Raw genomic sequence first — 20,930 nt, forward strand, 5'->3', positions numbered from 1 at the left:
CCTCGGTGGGAGTAGAGATGACCCATGTATAAGGATTCTTAGATTGTAAGCTCCAAGGATCAGGGCCCTCCTAACCCTCTTGTATTGAACTGTATTGTCTCCATTTTATATTGTAAAGCGCTGAGAAAACTGTTGGCGCCGTAAATCCTGTATAATAATAATATACAGTCCATACACACACATCACAAGGCCGGGGTCACACTGCCAGACGCTTCTCGGGGCTGCAGTTCCTCTGAGCTCCACAAGGTGGAGATCTCACTTCTACCCAGACAGGAAGTCTCTATGGAAGACAGACAGGAAGTGATGTAACATACGCACAGGAAGATCCAGGTGAGAGGTGAGGTGGGGAGGAAGTAGAGAGGAGACGTTGGTGGAAGTGGCAGCAGAGGAGGTAATAAGATGTTATTTCCTATTTACACCCAGTAACCCCCCGTCACGTCCGTCCTCTTCCTCCATGGTCACGTCCGTCCTCTTCCTCCATGGTCACGTCCGTCCTCTTCCTCCATGGTCACGTCCGTCCTCTTCCTCCATGGTCACGTCCGTCCTCGTCCCCCATGGTCACGTCCGTCCTCTTCCTCCATGGTCACGTCCGTCCTCTTCCTCCATGGTCCCGTCCGTCCTCTTCCTCCATAGTCCCGTCCGTCCTCTTCCTCCATGGTCACGTCCGTCCTCTTCCTCCATGGTCACGTCCGTCCTCTTCCTCCATGGTCACCTCCGTCCTCTTCCTCCATGGTCATGTTCCGTCCTCTTCCTCCATGGTCACGTCCGTCCTCTTCCTCCATGGTCATGTTCTGTCCTCTTCCTCCATAGTCACGTCCGTCCTCTTCCTCCATGGTCACGTCCGTCCTCTTCCTCCATGGTCACGTCCGTCCTCTTCCTCCATGGTCACGTCCGTCCTCTTCCTCCATGGTCACGTCCGTCCTCTTCCTCCATGGTCACGTCCGTCCTCTTCCTCCATAATCACGTCCGTCCTCTTCCTCCATGGTCACGTCCGTCCTCTTTCTCCATGGTCACGTCCGTCCTCTTCCTCCATGGTCACGTCCGTCCTCTTCCTCCATGGTCACGTCCGTCCTCTTCCTCCATGGTCACGTCCGTCCTCTTCCTCCATGGTCACGTCCGTCCTCTTCCTCCATGGTCACGTCCGTCCTCTTCCTCCATGGTCACGTCCGTCCTCTTCCTCCATGGTCACGTCTGTCCTCTTCCTCCATGGTCATGTTCTGTCCTCTTCCTCCATGGTCACGTCCGTCCTCTTCCTCCATGGTCACGTCCGTCCTCTTCCTCCATGGTCACGTCCGTCCTCTTCCTCCATGGTCACGTCCGTCCTCTTCCTCCATGGTCACGTCCGTCCTCTTCCTCCATGGTCACGTCCGTCCTCTTCCTCCATAATCACGTCCGTCCTCTTCCTCCATAATCACGTCCGTCCTCTTCCTCCATGGTCACGTCCGTCCTCTTCCTCCATGGTCACGTCCGTCCTCTTCCTCCATGGTCACGTCCGTCCTCTTCCTCCATGGTCACGTCCGTCCTCTTCCTCCATGGTCACGTCCGTCCTCTTCCTCCATGGTCACGTCCGTCCTCTTCCTCCATGGTCACGTCCGTCCTCTTCCTCCATACTCACGTCCGTCCTCTTCCTCCATAGTCACTGTGACATCTTTTATCTCCAGCAGATGATGATACACACATATATAGTGTGGGAACCCAGATTAACCCCTTCAGGGGCACAACATTCCCCCACTTCCGGGGCCGGAACATTCTCCTCATTGTGGAAATGGGTCACCTTAGCCGTCTCTTGTAACGAGGGATGAGATCCAATCAGATTTGGGTTGTACTGAAGTTAATTCTTCCACACCCTTCCTTCAAAGACACCAAACTTCTTGCCTGACTACCTCCACCATGTACCCTTGACTCCTCCTCCATGTACCCTGGGCTCCTCCTCCATGTACCCCAGGCTCCTCCTCCATGTTCCTTGGGCTTCTCTGCCCCTCCTGCAGGCCTGGGACCGGCGTGGCGGATGGAGTGGAGGGGGATGAGTTCTCGGATCTCCCCTCCGGTGAATGAACCCAGAAGAGAGGAACATTTCATCACTTCCAGACTCAGAGCTGTCCTTCCCCGGTCACTGTGGTCAGGGAAGCAGCTGATTCATTCTGATCTGTACTTCATCAGCTTCACTGGGGTCCATAGGTGATGTTGGAGGTCTAATATACCCCCTGATGTCTCCTTAAAGAGGACCTGTCATTTCCACTATGATGTCACATAGGGCCCCAATGGGGTAAAGTGGTTCTAAAGTCAGAAGGTCACCATATGTCCCGACGTCACAGGGACCTGAAACCGGAAGATGGATGCCGGCATCGGCCGGAGGAGATGGCCGGGGACGCTGCAGGGGGGACATCGCAGGACCGCAGGACAAGGTAAGTGCTGGAGGGATCCCAGGGCAACGCTGCAGTGTATTCCTGAGTGTAGCTCAGGGTTACCGCTTCTGGTAATAAAAGTTTACCCCGAGCTACACTCGGGAATACCGCCAGGGGGGTTAATAAACATATGAGCAAAAATTCATACAACATAAAAATTTGCAACTTCCGCCATTTTTTTTCTACAGAGACTCTGCTTTCAAAGAAAATCTATTGTGGTGGGTGTTAAACCACTTCCAATCCGGACACTTTCACCCCCTTCCTGTCCAGGCCAATTTTCAGCTTTCAGTGCTATCACACTTTGAATGACAATTGCGCGGTCATGCAACACTGTACCCATATGAATTATTTAGCATTTTTTTGAAACAGATAAATCTTTATTTTGGTGGTATTTATTCACCACTGGGATTTTTATTGTTTTGCTATATAAATGAAAATTTAAAAAAATTTTAAAAAAAGTTTTTCTTATAAAATTTTGTAAATAAATAATATTTCTTCATAAATTTAGCCAAAATGTATTCAGTTATCTTTTTTGCAAAAAAAAATAAATAACCCAAATTAATTTATAACTAAAATTTATAATTCTTCAGAAAATGTTTTTACATTTTTATTTATTTTTTTTTATATTATTAGTTATGTTTTTTTATACATACTCTCACCCAAGCAGTGCAGTGACACTGTACTACTTGTGGGGGGTGATGAGGTTTTTTTTTCTTTTTTTTACACTGATTGCTTTTACACCCATAAAGGCTGTAAAAGCAATAATTTCTCCTCTCTGGCTGCATTCTTGCAGCCATTGAGAAATACTGTGAGAGCTGTGATTGGTCACAGCTTGTCACATGGTACAAGGCTGCTGTGAATAGCCCTGTACCATGTGACCTCAGTGATCATTCACAGATTTCACACGTAGTAAGCAATGATGTCAGAAGTTACATCTTGTTTACTACTCTTCATGTGATCACTGATTGGCCAATCAGTGATCTCATGATCGGGACCTCAAACAGAGGTCCCGTACAGCGATTGGTGTTCCGGACACAGCGGACATTGATCATGGTGCTGCGTGCTCCCAGGGAGCACGCACAAGCAATGGTTGCGGGGGGACATTAAGAAACATCGGCAGTGCTCCTGTCCAGCCATTTATCTACATGGGCCGGATGGGAAGTGGTTAAAAGCTAAGTTCACATATTGGGAAAAAATTATAAATACTCATATTTTTGCAGAAAAAAAACCTATTTTGCCCTCAGTTTCATTCAATGGCCCCAATTTGATATTTTACTGTGGCCCATAATAAAAGAACATTAGTTTAGAAGAGAACAGGACATTCCTTGTTGCCTAATTTGCATAGAACAAATGTATATGCAGATTTTCTGGATGAATGGCAATGCAAATATCTTTATAAATAGACCTCTAAATAACCAAATCTACATGTACCAATTCTCACTGGGGGCAACCCAACTATTGCCCTTTATACCCCCATCCTAATATTGTACAACCAGTACCGTCCAGGTAATTCTCTGTTATTCGTCTACAGAGCAACCCACATAAATCACATGACCACACCAAGGAGGATGGAGGAAGACCAGAGTCACATGACTGAGAGGATACTAAACCTCACCCTGGAGATAATCTACCTGCTGACCAGAGAGGTGAGGAGGATTGTGGGAGGTCACATGACATCACTCTTATCTCTATTAATAAAACACAGACCTGACCGGAGAGGTGAGGAGGATTGTGGGAGGTCACATGACATCACTCTTATCTCTATTAATAAAACACAGACCTGACCGGAGAGGTGAGGAGGATTCTGGGAGGTCACATGACATCACTCATCTCTATTAATAAAACACAGACCTGACCGGAGAGGTGAGGAGGATTCTGGGAGGTCACATGACATCACTCATCTCTATTAATAAAACACAGACCTGACCGGAGAGGTAAGGAGGATTCTGGGATTCTAACATTTTTCTGATTCATTTTCCAATACAGAGATTTCCTCTTCTGAAGTCAGGTGATCATTTGACCATCACAGTGCCTCCATGTGACTCCCTAAACCCTGAGAGACACAATATGGAGAAGATCCTAGAAGTCACCAAGAAGATGATGGAGCTGCTGACAGAAGAGGTGAGCGGTGCCGGGAATTCTGGGACATTCTCCAGTAACAGACAAGGGATGTGTCTGGATGGTGACTGTATCATTGTGTGTGTCAGGTTCCTATAAGGTGTCAGGGTGTCACTGTCTATTTCTCCATGGAGGAGTGGGAGTATTTAGAAGGACACAAGGATCTCTACAAGGACGTCATGATGGACAATCAGCCGCCCCTCACATCACCGGGTAAGAGGAGACTTTATTGTAAAGGAGAGAGCAGTACGGAGGATCCACCTAGATCCCCCATCATCTGATAAACACATAGAAACAATGGATTCAGTCAGTGTGTGTGTTTCCTACAGATGGATCCAGTCATGGGAACCCACCAGAGAGATGTCCCCGTCCTCTGTATTCCCGGGATTCCACACAGGAAGATCACACCATCCCTCACCATTACAAGGTTGTTGGGACAGATCATCTAGAACATGGACTCATTGAGGTGATATGTAGATTTTTTTTAATGTGATGTCACTGTATTGAAGCTTATATTTTACAGATGACCTCTTCTATTATTCTCTTGGTTTAGGGTGAAGATTTGATAGATATAAAAGTTGAGGTTAAATCAGAAGAAGAAGAGGCGTATGTGAGGGATGATCAGCAGTCTATGGAGGAGGATGGAATAACGGGGACATTTATAGAGGAGGACACTCCTACAGAGATCAGCACAGGTGGGTCATGAACACTAAATCCATTCCTCCACCCATACTGCTCACTGATTGGTCCAGAGTAGGGCGGGGACTGGGTGATATCAGCCTGTAATCCCCTGGTCACTTTCCTGAGCTGTGTTCCCTGTCCTGGGCCTCCATCCCTCCTCATAGGTGCTTCTACCTCCCAATATAGTAATGCGGCCCAATCACTGGCGCTCTGGCAAAGGCGGCTGACTCCTCATCCATACGGTCTGTATAAATAAAGAAAAGCCAGCACTCCGGTGTATGCTCTGAAATCTTTTTGTTGGTGGGTAACAAAAGACAGCCACAAATGTCAATGCGTTTCAGCCAAACTGGCCTTAATCATGACTGACACATACTCTAAAAACACTACTTAAATAGTACACATTAGTTCTGAGTGTGATTAAAAGCATGTGAGTTCAATCAGCTTCAACATACACATTACTAAAACATGTAACAAAAGAAATGCCCTCGGAGGCGAGGATGACCTACAAAGGGTTTAGGCCTACTCTTTGTGGGCAGGGCAGAACATGTTGGGGGCATGGCTTGGATGAATACAGCTAAGGGTGCTTGTACCTGCTAACCACTCAGGCCGGGTGAGGTGTGCAGTGGGTATATCTTTCTATTTCTACAATGTGTACTCTTTTGTTACACCCATTTCCTACCATCTGGACATTTTATATCGGATGATGTGATTGGAGCACAGACTTTTACATGTTGATAATGTGATAACATCCTCCAACTTCGGACCCTTAAATAGAAAGTGATAATGAGGGAGGAGTCAATACCCCAATGATGGTGGTCTTCAGGATCAGTCCAGTCTTCATCTTGGTTCTCCCCCCATCCTCACTCTCTGACCTCTGGTGGGGCTCAGCCCCGCTGTTCTTCATGACTAAATCATGGACTAAATAAGGAAGTGCAGTACTTGTGTTGGGAAGATGGCGATGAGTGATAGAGGGGGTGGGGACCCTCGTCCTATAATCCCCTCATCACTGTCCCTCCTATAAAAGACAGTTCTGGTTTTCCTCACTCTCTGACTAAGGTCCATGAATAAAGAAATGACCTGGTAGGAGATCAGAGGAGCCATTTCCTAGTTCCCTTGAGGGTGGAATTGTAAGCTCCTCAGAGACCAAGCTGCCTGATGTGGGTGGAGTCCTGGTTTGGGGGAACCAATCAGCTCCTGTCTAGTAATCCTCTTTGTCTTTGTATTTTAGTCCATGGCCGGGAGATGAGGAAAACCTCCGAGGATTGTCTCACTTTGTCTCCAGACTGGAAAGTAGAAGATGAGGACATCACACAGTATAGTCCAGGAGAAAACCCGGCTCCCTCCAATGTCCATCCGGCACCACCCAGTGTAGATGGACCATCGGATTCCTCGTATCCGGAGGAACCTCAGACTGTGCGGGATATTGTTTTCCTCCTAACAGATAAGAGGTTTTCCTGTAATGAGTGTGGGAAGCGTTTCCATTTTAAATCCGGGCTCGATGCACATAAAAGATCTCACACAGGGGAAAAACCATATGCCTGTCCTGAGTGCGGGAAATGTTTTTCACAGAAGTCCAGTCTTAGCACACATCAGAGATCTCACACAGGGGAGAAGCCGTACTCCTGTTTTGAGTGTGGGAAATGTTTCTCAGAGAAGTCCTCTTTTTATAATCATCAGAGAGTTCATACAGGTGAAAAGCTGCATTCCTGTTCGGAGTGTGGAAAACGTTTTTTAAGAAAAACAGAACTTGCCACACACCAGAGATCTCACACGGGGGAAAAACCATATTTCTGTTCTGAGTGCGGGAAATGTTTTTCACAGAAGTCACATCTTAACAGACATCAAAGGTCTCATTCGGGTGAGAAGCCTCATTCCTGTTCTGAGTGCGGGAAATGTTTTTCAAGGAGGTCTGATCTTTACAGACATCAAAGACGGCACACAGGGGAGAAGCCTTATTCTTGTTTTGAGTGTGGGAAATGTTTTTCGGTGAAGTCCTCCCTTTTGACACATCAGAAATTCCACACAGGTGAGAAGGCGTATTCCTGTCCTGAGTGTGGAAAATGTTTTTCATGCAAGTCCAATCTTTATATTCACCAGAGTTTTCACAGAGGGGAGACACTGTATTCCTGTCCTGAGTGCGGTAAATGCTTTGTTAAAAAATCAAAACTTGTCAGACATCGGAGGTCTCACACGGGGGAAAAATCATATTCCTGTCCTGAGTGCGGGAAAGGTTTTGTACAAACATCAGATCTTGTCAGACATCAAAGGTCTCATACAGGGGAGAAGCCGTATTCCTGTACTGAGTGTGGGAAATGTTTTTCAGTGAAGTCCAATCTTTATAAACATCAGAGATCTCACACAGGGGAGAAGCCACTTCCCTGTCCTGAGTGAGGGAAATGTTCCTCACTGAAGTCCTGTCTTCCTGTACATCAGGGGTCCCACACAACCCTGGAGGTGTATTAGTGCCTTGAGTGCGGGAAATGTCTTCTAGATGAATGTTGCTGGACATCCCAGCTCTCATGTGGGGAAGAAGCACACCCTGATATACACCTCAGATATACTCCATGGCTGATCTTCATGATGGAAGAAACAGTTCATAAGGAGATCAGAGGTCACCAAAAACATGGATGAAGTGTGGGACCGGGTTGGCCATTGATCATCACTGCCTTTTTTTTTGACATAATTAAAAAAAGACCGAACATTTTTAAAAAAAAAAAAACACAATATTTTTTACTTTCTACTATAAAACATATTCAATAAAAATTAAAAACAAAAATCTAATTTCTTCATAAATGTAGCATTGCCCTCACTGAGTTTTGGATCTTCCTAAGCTATGCACGGCCAGGCAACAAGCACTTTCCATACTTTGCACACTGGAGTCAAAGAACAGTCCTTGAGCTTTGTTTTGTGATTTTATTAAGGGGTCAAGAACTTGGATGGGGTCTAGAGGTATATGGAATGCCTGAGGTACTGCAGAATGTGAGGATAACCTCCTCAGCAACTATGTACAAAAATGTGGATAGCAACAGTTTCTTTCATTGAAGAGCTCCAAAGACTCTTCCTCATGTACCTCCTCAGACCCCGGATGATTCCTCCTCTTCACCCAACTGCACTGAGGGTATTCCCTGGGCAAGGGGGCCCAGTAGCTGCCAATTTAGCACAAGCAGTCTCGGGTGAGAAGCTAGTTGGGTCTTTCACCTGACTGCCCTCTCCCCTTACCCAGCCCAGCAGGTGTAGGAGTACTCACTGTCCTGTCAGGTTGGTGGCTGCCTTCAGGCCTTTCATTGGGCTGGCTCCTTCCCTGCTGCTCAGGATGTCCTCCCCAGGAGATGGTGGTGCAGTGGAGATCCTCTTTTCCAGTAGGCAGGCTCCACACTCCAGCCTTCCTCACTCCATCTTCCACCCAACACTCTGCCCCTGCTTTCCCAGGCTCTGCCACATTTGTGGGTTGCCCTGGTCACCATGCCAAGCTTTCTGCCAGGGGATTGTCCAGGGTCCCTTAACCTCCTTTCCTACCGGGCACTTATACCCCCTTCTTTACCAGGCCAATTTTCAGCTTTCAGCGCTGTCGCACTTTGACAATTGCGCGGTCATGCAACATTGTACCCATATGAAATTTTTATAATTTTTTTTGTCACAAATGGAGCTTTCTTTTGGTGGTATTTAATCGCCACTGGGCACTTTACTTTTTGCGCTATAAACAAAAAAAGTGCAAACATTTTGAAAAAAAAAAAAGTTTCTTTGTTTCTATTATAAAATTTTTCAAACAGGTAATTTTTCTCCTTCACTGATGTGCGTTGATGAGGTAGCACTGATGGGCACTAATAGGCGGCACTGATAGGCAGCACTGATGGGAACTGATAGGCAGCACTGATGGGAACTGATAGACAGCACTGATAGGTGGCACTGACTGGCATCACTGCTGGGCACTGACTGGTGGCACTGCTAGGCATTCACTGGCACAACTGCTGGGCACTGACTGGCACAACCACTGGGCACTGACTGGCTGGGATGCACTGATGGGAACAGGTGGGTGGCACTGGTGGGCACATGTGGGTGGCACTAGTGGGCACAGGTGGGTGGCACTGCTGGGCACAGGTAGGTGGCACTTCTGAGCACAGGAGGGTGCACTGCTGGGCACAGGTGGGTGCACTGCTGAGCACAGGTGGGCGGACTGCTGGGCACAGGTGGGCAGAACTGGTGGGTGGCACTGCTGGGCACCGATCATCAGGGCACTGATCATCAGTGCCCTGATGATCGGTGCCAATCCCTGCTCTGACAACTGCCGGTTCTCAGCAGTACTTTCCTCGCGCTCTGACAGCGTGAAGAAAGTGCAGCCGAGAACCGGCAATTGCATTTCCCGGTGATCAGCATGTCATTGGACACGGCTAATCACATGGTAAAAGGCCACTGTGATTGGCCTTTTACCACATCACGTGATCAGCTGTGTCCCTAGGACACAGCGATCATGGAGATCGCCGGGTGCGCGCAGGAGAGCGCGTTCTGGGAGGATGTCATATGACGCCCTCCCAGAACTGGCCAGCCGTAGTGTAGCCATCATTCGGCTATCTGCGGTCAGCAGGTGGTTAAACATGCAGATCTGGGCCTCCATCCCTCCTGAAGAAAGCTCTCAGGTTTCTGGAGAGGAGGGATGGCTTCAGAAGCCCTGGCTTGTTAGAGCCTTCTAGCCTGACCTGAGATGAACTGTTCCCTCACTCACAGGCTGACTCATCCCAGGCTGCTACTCTGCTTAAAAAAAAGCAAAAAACAGCCTATCTAGAGAGTCTGGGCGGGCGTTACATAGATTTAGGCCAATATGTATTCTGCTACATATTTATGGTTAAAAAAATATCCCAATAAGCATATATTGATTGGTTTGCACAAAAGTTGTAGCGTCTACAAACTATGGTTTATATACTGGAATGTTGATATATTTTTTGTTAATACTAGTAATGGCGATGATCAGCGACTTATATCAAGACTGCGATAGTGTGGTGGGCAATCTAATACTAACTGACACTTTGTGGGGACCAGTAATAGTAATACAGTGATCAATGCTAAAAATATACACTGTCACTGTACTAATCACACTGGCTGGGAAGGGGTTAAACATATCGGGCAATCAAAGGGTTAAATGTGTGCCTAACCAGTGTTTATGTGTCTGTTTTCACTAAGGTATGTGCCAGTTTTTATTCCCTGCGTTGCAGGGAAATAAAAACAAGCACATCCCCACTGACAGGCCAGAGCTTTGTATTGTCTTCCTCCTCGCTGATCAGCAGGTGGCGGCGGTCAATCGTGGACCGGCACCCACTGATCTGCTTGTACTGTGACTAATTACAGCACAGCCGGGGGGCGCTTGCACGCACGCTCTACCCAGGATTGTCGGATCACGCACCAAATACGTGACCTGGCACCAGAAAGCCGGTGTGCCACTGTACTCCTAAAGAGAACTGTCAGCAGGAGGTTAACCACTTTCCAACCGTGCTATAGCCGAAAGACAGATACAGCGCAGTTGTCTAGTTCTGAGAGGGCGTCCATGCATGTCCTCCCAGAACACGCCCCCTGCGTGCTCCCAGCGGTGCGCACCCGGCACCACCAGTAATCGCTGATATGGTAAAAGGACAACCACAGAGGCCTTTTACCATGTGACCAGCTGTGTCCAATGACAGAGCAGATCACCAGGTAAATACAGTTGCTGGTTATCGGCTGCACTTTCCTCACACTGTCACAGCATGAGGAAAGTACTGCTGAGAATCGGCAATTGTCAGCAAAGGGATTGGTACTGATCAGGGCACTGATGAGCAGTGCTGCCCACCTCTGCCACCCACCTGTGCCCATCATTGCCACCTACCTGTACCCATCAGTGCCGCCCTGCAGTGCCACCAGTCAATGCCATCCATCAGTGCTGCCCATCAGTGCCTCCTATCAGTGCTGCCTATCCATGCCACCTCATCAGTGCCCATCACTGCTGCCTATCAGTGCAGCCTCATCAACGCACATGTGAAGGAGAAAAATTACCTGTTTGCAAACTTTTATAATAAAAACAGAAAAAACATTTTTTTTCAAATTTTTTTGCTTTTTTTTTGTTTGTAGAGCAAAAAATAAAACACCCAGCAGCAATTAAATACCACCAAAAGAAAGCTCTATTTTTGTGAGAAAAAATGATAAAAATGTCATATGGGTACAGTGTTGCATGACCGCACAATTGTCATTCAAAGTGCGATAGTGCTGAAAGCTGAAAATTAGCCTGGGCAGGAAGGGGGGAAGTGCCCGGTAGGCAAGGGGTTTAAACCATCGCTAATAAACCAACTGTTGATTAAAAATGGAAAATATTGTATTTGGCCATTTGAAGGCTCTATGTATTTTACAAATTCGCACCATCTATTGGATGATCGTTATCAATTACTTGTTAAAGTGATAGTAAATTTTTTATTTTTTTTTAATAACAAACACGTCATACTTACCTGCTCTGTGTAATGGTTTTGCACAGAGCAGCCTGAATCCTCTTCTTGGGTCCCCTTTTGGCGCTCCTGGCCTCTCCCTCTTTTAGGGTTCCCCCAAGCAGGCACGCTCCGGAGCTGCAGCTCTGAGTGTCCATTCCCTCCCTCTCTTTATTGGCTCCAGTGGTTCTCAATGCTGCCTCAGCCAATCATGAGTGAGAGTCCCCAGAGAATCAAGGCTCTGATGGACATCACTGGATCGGGATGGAGCTCAGGTAAGTATTAGGGGGGGGGGCTGCTACACACAGGTCTTTTTTACCTTCATATATAGACCCCCTAAATGTCAGAAGACATTTATATAACGATGGGAAGTATGTAGCAGCTAAATGAAATCGACCTCCTAGCAATGTTTTATTACCAGAATGCAGCTAGGGGGAGCTCTATTTAGAGTCTGTCCACAGGAGAGTGCTTCCATCTAGCTATCTTCCATTTTATTTTATTGTATTTATTACAGGTACTTCTATAGCGCTTTACTTATACACACTGCTCAAGAAAAATTAAAGGAAGACTTCTTAATCAGAGTCTAGCATCAAGTCAATGAAACTCCTGGGATATTGATCTGGTCAGGTAAGTAGCAGAGGGGGTTGTTCATCAGTTTCAGCTGCTTTGGTGTTAATGACATTAACAACAGGTGCACTAAATGGGCAACAATGAGTCGAACCCCAAAACAACCCCAACAATCTCCGTTTTTTGCCATCTACGGATTCCATCAGATATTTCTACCTGACACGATTCCAGAGAGTCTAGTACCTGCTACACAAGACATGTTACAGTTCTTTTCAACGAATAACAGGGTGCTACAGGAGGCTATCACAAAAGCCCAAGAAGATAGTAAGAAGGCCTTCGATAAAAGGAGAGGCGAGCTTGTTCTGCATCCGGGGGACCAGGTCTGGCTAGCCACAACAAATCTAAAGATGTCATGCCCGTCAAGAAAATTGGGAGCAAAATTCATGGGTCCATTCAAGGTGAGACGGAAGATTAATGAGGTGGCATATGAGCTCATACTTCCTGAATCCTTTAAAATACATCCAGTGTTTCATGTATCCTTGTTGAAACCTGCGGCACCGGATTCATTCCCGAGCCGGAGATCTAGGCCTCCAGAGGCCATGAACATTGATGGGGAAGAGGAATTTGAGATCGAAACAATTCTAGACTGCAGAAAAAGGAGAGGCCAGACTCAATTCCTCATTAAATGGAAAGGGTACGGGCCGGAAGAAAACTCATGGGAACCAGCCCAGAATGTCCATGCCCCTAGACTGATTCGGGAATTTTTCGATAACCACCCACATAAGAGAGAGCAATTGGGCATCCGGCAGCTGCCCGTGGGGGGGGGCAATGTCAGGGCGCGGGTGTTCTGCAGCATCGTGCCGGGCGGCGCATGCGCAGAACACCGACACGCTCCAGCCGGCGGGCGACGGGACCTGGACGAGCATGGCTGCGACGATGGCCGCGCACTCACGATTGCGGACACGCGTCTGGCACCAATGACAGCGCAGGGTGGGCTATTTAAACAGAACAGAGGTATGTCAAAATTGCCAGTTGGTCTTATCTGCTCTGTTCCTGATTCCTGATCCTGTGATTATTCTGTTGCCGACCTCTGCATTATACCTGACCCTGCTGACTTCTCCTGATTAACCCCTGGCTTGACTGACCATCCTTCTGCCTGATCCTTTGTACCGCGCTGCCCGCTAATTGCTGAACCTGGCTTGTGACTCCGACCATTCTCTGCTTACTCCTCTGGTACCTCACTGCCCACACATTGCTGACCTGGCCTGCCTGACTACGCCTCACGCTACCCAGACCATCCATCCATCCCGCACAGATCGCTCCCTGTCAGTAAGTCTGCCAGCCTCTTCACATCAGACTCCGTTTCTCACACACCCCTGACGGTGATCTCTACCATTGCCGGACATACTCAGGGGTTGCGACCTGGTCTCAGTCTGCGCCAACTTCCATCCCCACCATCAGGGGCCCTGGTGAATAGCAGATTGGGACTTAGACCCCGTGCCCTGAGGAACTCCACGCTGTGGGCTGCTAGAGACACCGCCGGGTGGATCCTAACACCGCCAAAGCTAATGGCCACTACTCAGTGCTCCTACTCCTCGACCTCTCTACGGCTTTCGAAGCGGTCGACCACCCCCTCCTCCTCAAAAAACTCTACTCTCTTGGCCTCAGAGACTTCGCTCACTCCTGGCTCTCTTCCTATCTATCACAATGCTCCTTCAGTGTTACCTATAACGCTGCCACCTCCCCCTCACTCCCCCTCTCTGTTGGAGTCCCCCAAGGTTCTGTCCTTGGGCCCCTTCTCTTCTCCATCTACACCTCCTCCCTTGGTCAAATGATACACTCCCACGGCTTCAACTACCACCTCTATGACGACGACACTCAAATCTACCTCTCTACCCCTCGCCTCACCCCTTCAGTCTCTGCCCGAATCACTAGCCTTCTGAACGACATATCAGACTGGATGTCACTCCACTTCCTCAAATTAAACCTTTCCAAAACCGAGCTCCTAGTTTTCCCCCCAGCCCGCGCCCCCCCGACCTCTCCATCACGACCAGCAACACCACCATCAGCCCTACCCCGCAAGCCAGAGTCCTAGGTGTCATTCTAGACTCCAATCTGTCCTTCCAGCCTCAGGTCCAATCGCTGACAAGTTCATGCAGACTCCACCTCCGCAACATCTCCAAAATACGCTCGTTCCTAACTCCAGAAACTGCAAAGCAACTTATTCACTCCCTTATATCACGACTTGACTGCTGTAACTCCCTCCTCGCCGGCCTTCCCCAACACAGGCTATCCCCGCTTCAGTCTATCCTGAATTCTGCGGCCAAACTCATCCACCTTACTAACTGCTCCGTGTCCACCACCCCCCTCTGCCAATCCCTCCACTGGCTTCCGATTGCCCAACGCATAAAATTCAAATTATTAACATTGACGTACAAAGCTGTCCATAACACTGTCCCAAACTACATCACCGACCTGATATCCATCTACCACCCAAAACGCACTCTTTGCTCCTCACAAGACCTCCTACTCTCTAGTTCCCTGGTCTCCTCCTCCCATGCCTGTCTCCAGGACTTCTCCTGGGCTTCCCCCATCCTCTGGAACTCACTACCCCAATCCATCAGACTGTCACCTTCCCTCCTCACCTTTAGGCACACCCTGAAAACCCATCTCTTCAGTGAAGCCTACCTCGCCCTCACCTAATTTGCTGATCTCCTCCGCTCTTCCCACTACTCCATCCCCCACAGCTATTTCCTCCTGTACCACTCTCCCCTCCCTCCTAGATTGTAAGCTCCAAGGAGCAGGGCCCTAAAACCCCTCGTGTATTGTATTGTATTGTTACTGTACTGTCTCGTGTACTGTCTCCCATTATAATGTACAGCGCTGAGCAAACTGTTGGTGCTATATAAATCCTGTATAATAATAATAATATGCTACATTACTCTGTAGGCACCTGCCTAGATGCAGCAATATGTAACGTATGTAGCACAAGTGACATTTTTGGATGTGGGCGCCCACCATGTGTGTATTTACATTCCTATGTACATGTAGATGTGGACAAACATTTTTAGGGTTAATTGCTTTTGCGAAAGTGTAATATCTTAATCATACAGTACAGGACACGGGCAACATATTCATACACCATGGAGTGTAGACACATACAGTGGCCTAACTAGAACCTTCAGGGCCCCCCTGACCCCGTCCCAGGGCCCTTTCCATCAATTCCAGGCCCTTGCCACTGGTCCTGGTGACCTTTCCATTGGTACCTGGGTCCTTTCTTTAATCCTGGGGCCCTTTCCTCCAGGCCTGGGGCCCTTTATTCTCATAGCAGGGCCCTATATTACTGTCCCCCAGCAGGACCCTTTCACATGTTCTGCAGCAGACGCCCTTACTGCTGTCTTGGGCCCCCACGGTGGCAGAATGCCAGGGCCCGGTCACAAGTATGACCTTTGTGACCCTAGTAGTTCTGCCACTGACATGGGGACACCACAATCCCAATCATTAAATGACATGGAGACACCAAGACCCCAATGAAATGAAATGTAACCACAGCTTACAAAGCCATCCACAACACTGCCCCTAGCTACATCGCCAACCTCATCCACAGATACCGCCCAAATCGCCCACTCCGCTCCTCCCATGATATCCTCATCTCTAGCTCCCTCATAACCTCCTCTCACGCTCACCTCCAGGAATTCTCCAGAGCCTCTCCCATCCTCTGGAACTCCCTACCACAGCATGTCTGGTCAGCCCTCACCCTGTCTGCCTTTAGGTGATCTTTGAAACTCACTTCTTCAGGGAAGCCTACCCCACCTCCACCTAATAACTGTACTTGAATCACCTCCGCCAGATCATCCCCCGCAGCTATCACCTTTTGTATCACCTCCCCCTTCCTTTAGATTGTAAGCTCCGTGAGCCGGGCCCTCCTATTCCTTCTGTACTGAAATGTATTGTAATTGTACTGTCTCCCTTATATTGTAAAGTACTGCGCAAACTGTTGGCGCTATATAAATCCTGTATTATAATAATAACGCGGACACCATGATCCTAATCAATCAATGACATGGGGACAACATGATCCCAATCAATAAATGACATGGGGACACCATGATCCCAATCAATAAATGACATGGGGACACCATGATCCCAATCAATAAATGACATGGGGACACCATGATCCCAATCAATAAATGACATGAGGACACCATGATCCTAATCAATCAATGATATGGGGACACCATGATCCCAATCAATAAATGACATGGGAACACCATGACCCCAATCAATAAATGACAGGGACACCATGATCCCAATCAATAAAGGACATGGGAACACCATGACCCCAATCAATAAATGACATGGGGACACCATGACCCCAATCAATAAATGCCATGGGGACACCATGACCCCAATCAATAAATGACATGAGGACACCATGACCCCAATCAATAAATGACATGGGGACACCATGACCCCAATCAATAAATGACATGATGTCAGCATGACCCCAATCAATAAATGACATGTGGACACCATGATCCCAATAAATAAATGAAATGGGGACACCACAATCCCAATCAATAAATTACATGGGGACACCATGACCCCAATCAATAAATGACATGGGGACACCATGATCCCAATCAATAAATGACATGGGGACACCATGACCTTCTACTACATCGCTGATGGGAGGAAGGTGGTATTGTAATGAGGGAGGTCCTTGTACTACATTGCTGATGGGAGGAAGGTGGAATTGTAATGAGGGAGGTCCTTGTACTACATCGCTGATGGGAGGAAGGTAGTATTGTAATGAGGGAGGTCCTTGTACTACATAGCTGATGGGAGGAAGGTGGTATTGTAATGAGGGAGGTCCTTGTACTACATAGCTGATGTGAGGAAGGTGGTATTGTAATGAGGGAGGTCCTTGTACTACATAGCTGATGGGAGCAAGGTAGTATTGTAATGAGGGAGGTCCTTGTACTACATGGCTGATGGGAGAAAGGTGGTATTGTAATGAGGGAGGTCCTTGTACTACATGGCTGATGGGAGGAAGGTAGTATTGTAAAGAGGGAGGTCTTTGTACTACATGGCTGATGGGAGCAAGGTGGTATTGTAATGAGGGAGGTCCTTGTACTACATCGCTGATGGGAGGAAGGTAGTATTGTAAAGAGGGAGGTCTTTGTACTACATCGCTGATGGGAGGAAGGTAGTATTGTAATGAGGGAGGTCCTTGTACTACATCGCTGATTGGAGGAAGGTAGTATTGTAAAGAGGGAGGTCCTTGTACTACATCGCTGATGGGAGGAAGGTAGTATTGTAATGAGGGAGGTCCTTGTACTACATGGCTGATGGGAGGAAGGTAGTATTGTAATGATGGAGGTCCTTGTACTACATGGCTGATGGGAGGAAGGTAGTATTGTAATGATGGAGGTCCTTGTACTACATAGCTGATGGGAGTAAGGTAGTATTGTACTGAGAGAGGTCCTTGTTCTACATCGCTGATGGGAGGAAGGTAGTATTGTAATGAGGGAGGTCCTTGTACTACATCACTGATTGGAGGAAGGTAGTATTGTAAAGAGGGAGGTCCTTGTACTACATCGCTGATGGGAGGAAGGTAGTATTGTAATGATGGAGGTCCTTGTACTACATAGCTGATGGGAGGAAGGTAGTATTGTAATGAGGGAGATCCTTGTACTACATCGCTGATGGGAGGAAGGTAGTATTGTAATGAGGGAGGTCCTTGTACTACATCGCTGATGGGAGGAAGGTAGTATTGTAATGAGGGAGGTCCTTGTACTACATCGCTGATGGGAGGAAGGTAGTATTGTAATGAGGGAGGTCCTTGTACTACATCGCTGATGGGAGGAAGGTAGTATTGCAATGAGGGTGGTCCTTGTACTACATCTCTGATGGGAGGAAGGTAGTATTGTAAAGAGGGAGGTCCTTGTACTACATCTCTGATGGGAGGAAGGTAGTATTGTAATGAGGGAGGTCCTTGTTCTACATCGCTGATGGGAGGAAGGTAGTATTGTAATGAGGGAGGTCCTTGTACTACATCGCTGATGGGAGGAAGGTAGTATTGTAAAGAGGGAGGTCCTTGTACTACATCGCTGATTGGAGGAAGGTAGTATTGTAAAGAGGGAGGTCCTTGTACTACATCGCTGATTGGAGGAAGGTAGTATTGTAAAGAGGGTGGTCCTTGTACTACATCGCTGATGGGAGGAAGGTGTTATTGTAATGATGGAGGTCCTTGTACTACATAGCTGATGGGAGGAAGGTGGTATTGTAATGAGAGAGGTCCTTGTACTACATCGCTGATGGGAGGAAGGCGGTATTGTAATGAGGGTGGTCCTTGTACTACATCTCTGATGGGAGGAAGGTGGTATTGTAATGAGGGAGGTCTTTGTACTACATCTCTGATGGGAGGAAGGTAGTATTGTAAAGAAGGCGGTCCTTGTACTACATCGCTGATGGGAGGAAGGTAGTATTGTAAAGAGGGAGGTCTTTGTACTACATCGCTGATGGGAGGAAGGTAGTATTGTAATGAGGGAGGTCCTTGTACTACATCGCTGATGGGAGGAAGGTAGTATTGTAAAGAGGGAGGTCCTTGTACTACATCGCTGATTGGAGGAAGGTAGTATTGTAAAGAGGGAGGTCCTTGTACTACATCGCTGATTGGAGGAAGGTAGTATTGTAAAGAGGGTGGTCCTTGTACTACATCGCTGATGGGAGGAAGGTGTTATTGTAATGATGGAGGTCCTTGTACTACATAGCTGATGGGAGGAAGGTGGTATTGTAATGAGAGAGGTCCTTGTACTACATCGCTGATGGGAGGAAGGCGGTATTGTAATGAGGGTGGTCCTTGTACTACATCTCTGATGGGAGGAAGGTGGTATTGTAATGAGGGAGGTCTTTGTACTACATCTCTGATGGGAGGAAGGTAGTATTGTAAAGAAGGCGGTCCTTGTACTACATCGCTGATGGGAGGAAGGTAGTATTGTAAAGAGGGAGGTCTTTGTACTACATCGCTGATGGGAGGAAGGTAGTATTGTAATGAGGGAGGTCCTTGTACTACATCGCTGATTGGAGGAAGGTAGTATTGTAAAGAAGGAGGTCCTTGTACTACATGGCTGATGGGAGGAAGGTAGTATTGTAATGAGGGAGGTTCTTGTACTACATCGCTGATGGGAGGAAGGTAGTATTGTAATGAGGGAGGTCCTTGTACTACATCGCTGATGGGAGGAAGGTAGTATTGTAATGAGGGAGGTCCTTGTACTACATGGCTGATGGGAGGAAGGTAGTTTTGTAATGAGGGAGGTCCTTGTACTACATGGCTGATGGGAGGAAGGTAGTATTGTAATGAGGGAGGTCCTTGTACTACATCTCTGATGGGAGGAAGGTAGTATTGTAATGAGGGAGGTCCTTGTTCTACATCGCTGATGGGAGGAAGGTAGTATTGTAATGAGGGAGGTCCTTGTACTACATCTCTGATTGGAGGAAGGTAGTATTGTAAAGAGGGAGGTCCTTGTACTACATGGCTGATGGGAGGAAGGTAGTATTGTAATGATGGAGGTCCTTGTACTAAATCTCTGATGGGAGGAAGGTAGTATTGTAATGAGGGAGGTCCTTGTACTACATCTCTGATGGGAGGAAGGTAGTATTGCAATGAGGGAGGTCCTTGTACTATATAGCTGATGGGAGGAAGGTAGTATTATAATGAGGGAGGTCCTTGTACTACATCGCTGATGGGAGGAAGGTAGTATTGTAATGAGGGAGGTCCTTGTACTACATCGCTGATGGGAGGAAGGTAGTATTGTAATGAGGGAGGTCCTTGTACTACATCGCTGATGGGAGGAAGGTAGTATTGCAATGAGGGTGGTCCTTGTACTACATCTCTGATGGGAGGAAGGTAGTATTGTAATGAGGGAGGTCCTTGTACTACATCTCTGATGGGAGGAAGGTAGTATTGTAAAGAGGGAGGTCCTTGTACTACATCTCTGATGGGAGGAAGGTAGTATTGTAATGAGGGAGGTCCTTGTTCTACATCGCTGATGGGAGGAAGATAGTATTGTAATGAGGGAGGTCCTTGTACTACATCGTTGATTGGAGGAAGGTAGTATTGTAATGAGGGAGGACCTTGTACTACATCTCTGATTGGAGGAAGGTAGTATTGTAAAGAGGGAGGTCCTTGTACTACATGGCTGATGGGAGGAAGGTAGTATTGTAATGATGGAGGTCCTTGTACTACATCTCTGATGGGAGGAAGGTAGTATTGTAATGAGGGAGGTCCTTGTTCTACAATGCTGATGGGAGGAAGGTAGTATTGTAATGAGGGAGGTCCTTGTACTACATCGCTGATTGGAGGAAGGTAGTATTGTAAAGAGGGAGGTACTTGTACTACATCTCTGATGGGAGGAAGGTAGTATTGCAATGAGGGAGGTCCTTGTACTATATAGCTGATGGGAGGAAGGTAGTATTGTAATGAGGGAGGTCCTTGTACTACATCGCTGATGGGAGGAAGGTAGTATTGTAATGAGGGAGGTCCTTGTACTACATCGCTGATGGGAGGAAGGTAGTATTGTAATGAGGGAGGTCCTTGTACTACATCTCTGATGGGAGGAAGGTGGTATTGTAATGAGGGAGGTCCTTGTACTACATCTCTGATGGGAGGAAGGTGGTATTTTAATGAGGGAGGTCCTTGTACTACATCTCTGAT

General features: G+C 47.4%; 2 protein-coding genes across 2 annotated transcripts in view; both read left to right on the forward strand.

Moving 5' to 3' along the window:
* Nucleotides 1-20,930, forward strand: part of LOC149429876 (uncharacterized) — a 210,306-nt gene that overhangs the window by 137,604 nt on the left and 51,772 nt on the right. The window contains exons 5-8 of the mRNA XM_089666353.1: nucleotides 4,853-4,989; nucleotides 5,077-5,218; nucleotides 6,433-7,589; nucleotides 12,418-13,026. Of these exons, the coding sequence (XP_089522479.1) occupies nucleotides 4,853-4,989; nucleotides 5,077-5,218; nucleotides 6,433-7,589; nucleotides 12,418-13,026 (2,045 nt within the window). The remainder of the gene's footprint in view (nucleotides 1-4,852; nucleotides 4,990-5,076; nucleotides 5,219-6,432; nucleotides 7,590-12,417; nucleotides 13,027-20,930) is intronic.
* LOC149429884 (gastrula zinc finger protein XlCGF66.1-like) lies at nucleotides 2,965-4,804 on the forward strand. The gene is made up of 3 exons (XM_089666343.1): nucleotides 2,965-4,051; nucleotides 4,392-4,526; nucleotides 4,613-4,804. The coding sequence occupies exons 1-3, from the start codon at nucleotides 3,956-3,958 to the stop codon at nucleotides 4,802-4,804; spliced, it is 423 nt and encodes a 140-aa protein (XP_089522469.1). The 5' UTR covers nucleotides 2,965-3,955.

This window comes from Staurois parvus, unplaced genomic scaffold (genome assembly GCF_062004578.1).
Source record: "Staurois parvus isolate SC_StPar_1 unplaced genomic scaffold, SC_StPar_1.0 ptg002686l, whole genome shotgun sequence".
NCBI lineage: Eukaryota > Metazoa > Chordata > Amphibia > Anura > Ranidae > Staurois > Staurois parvus.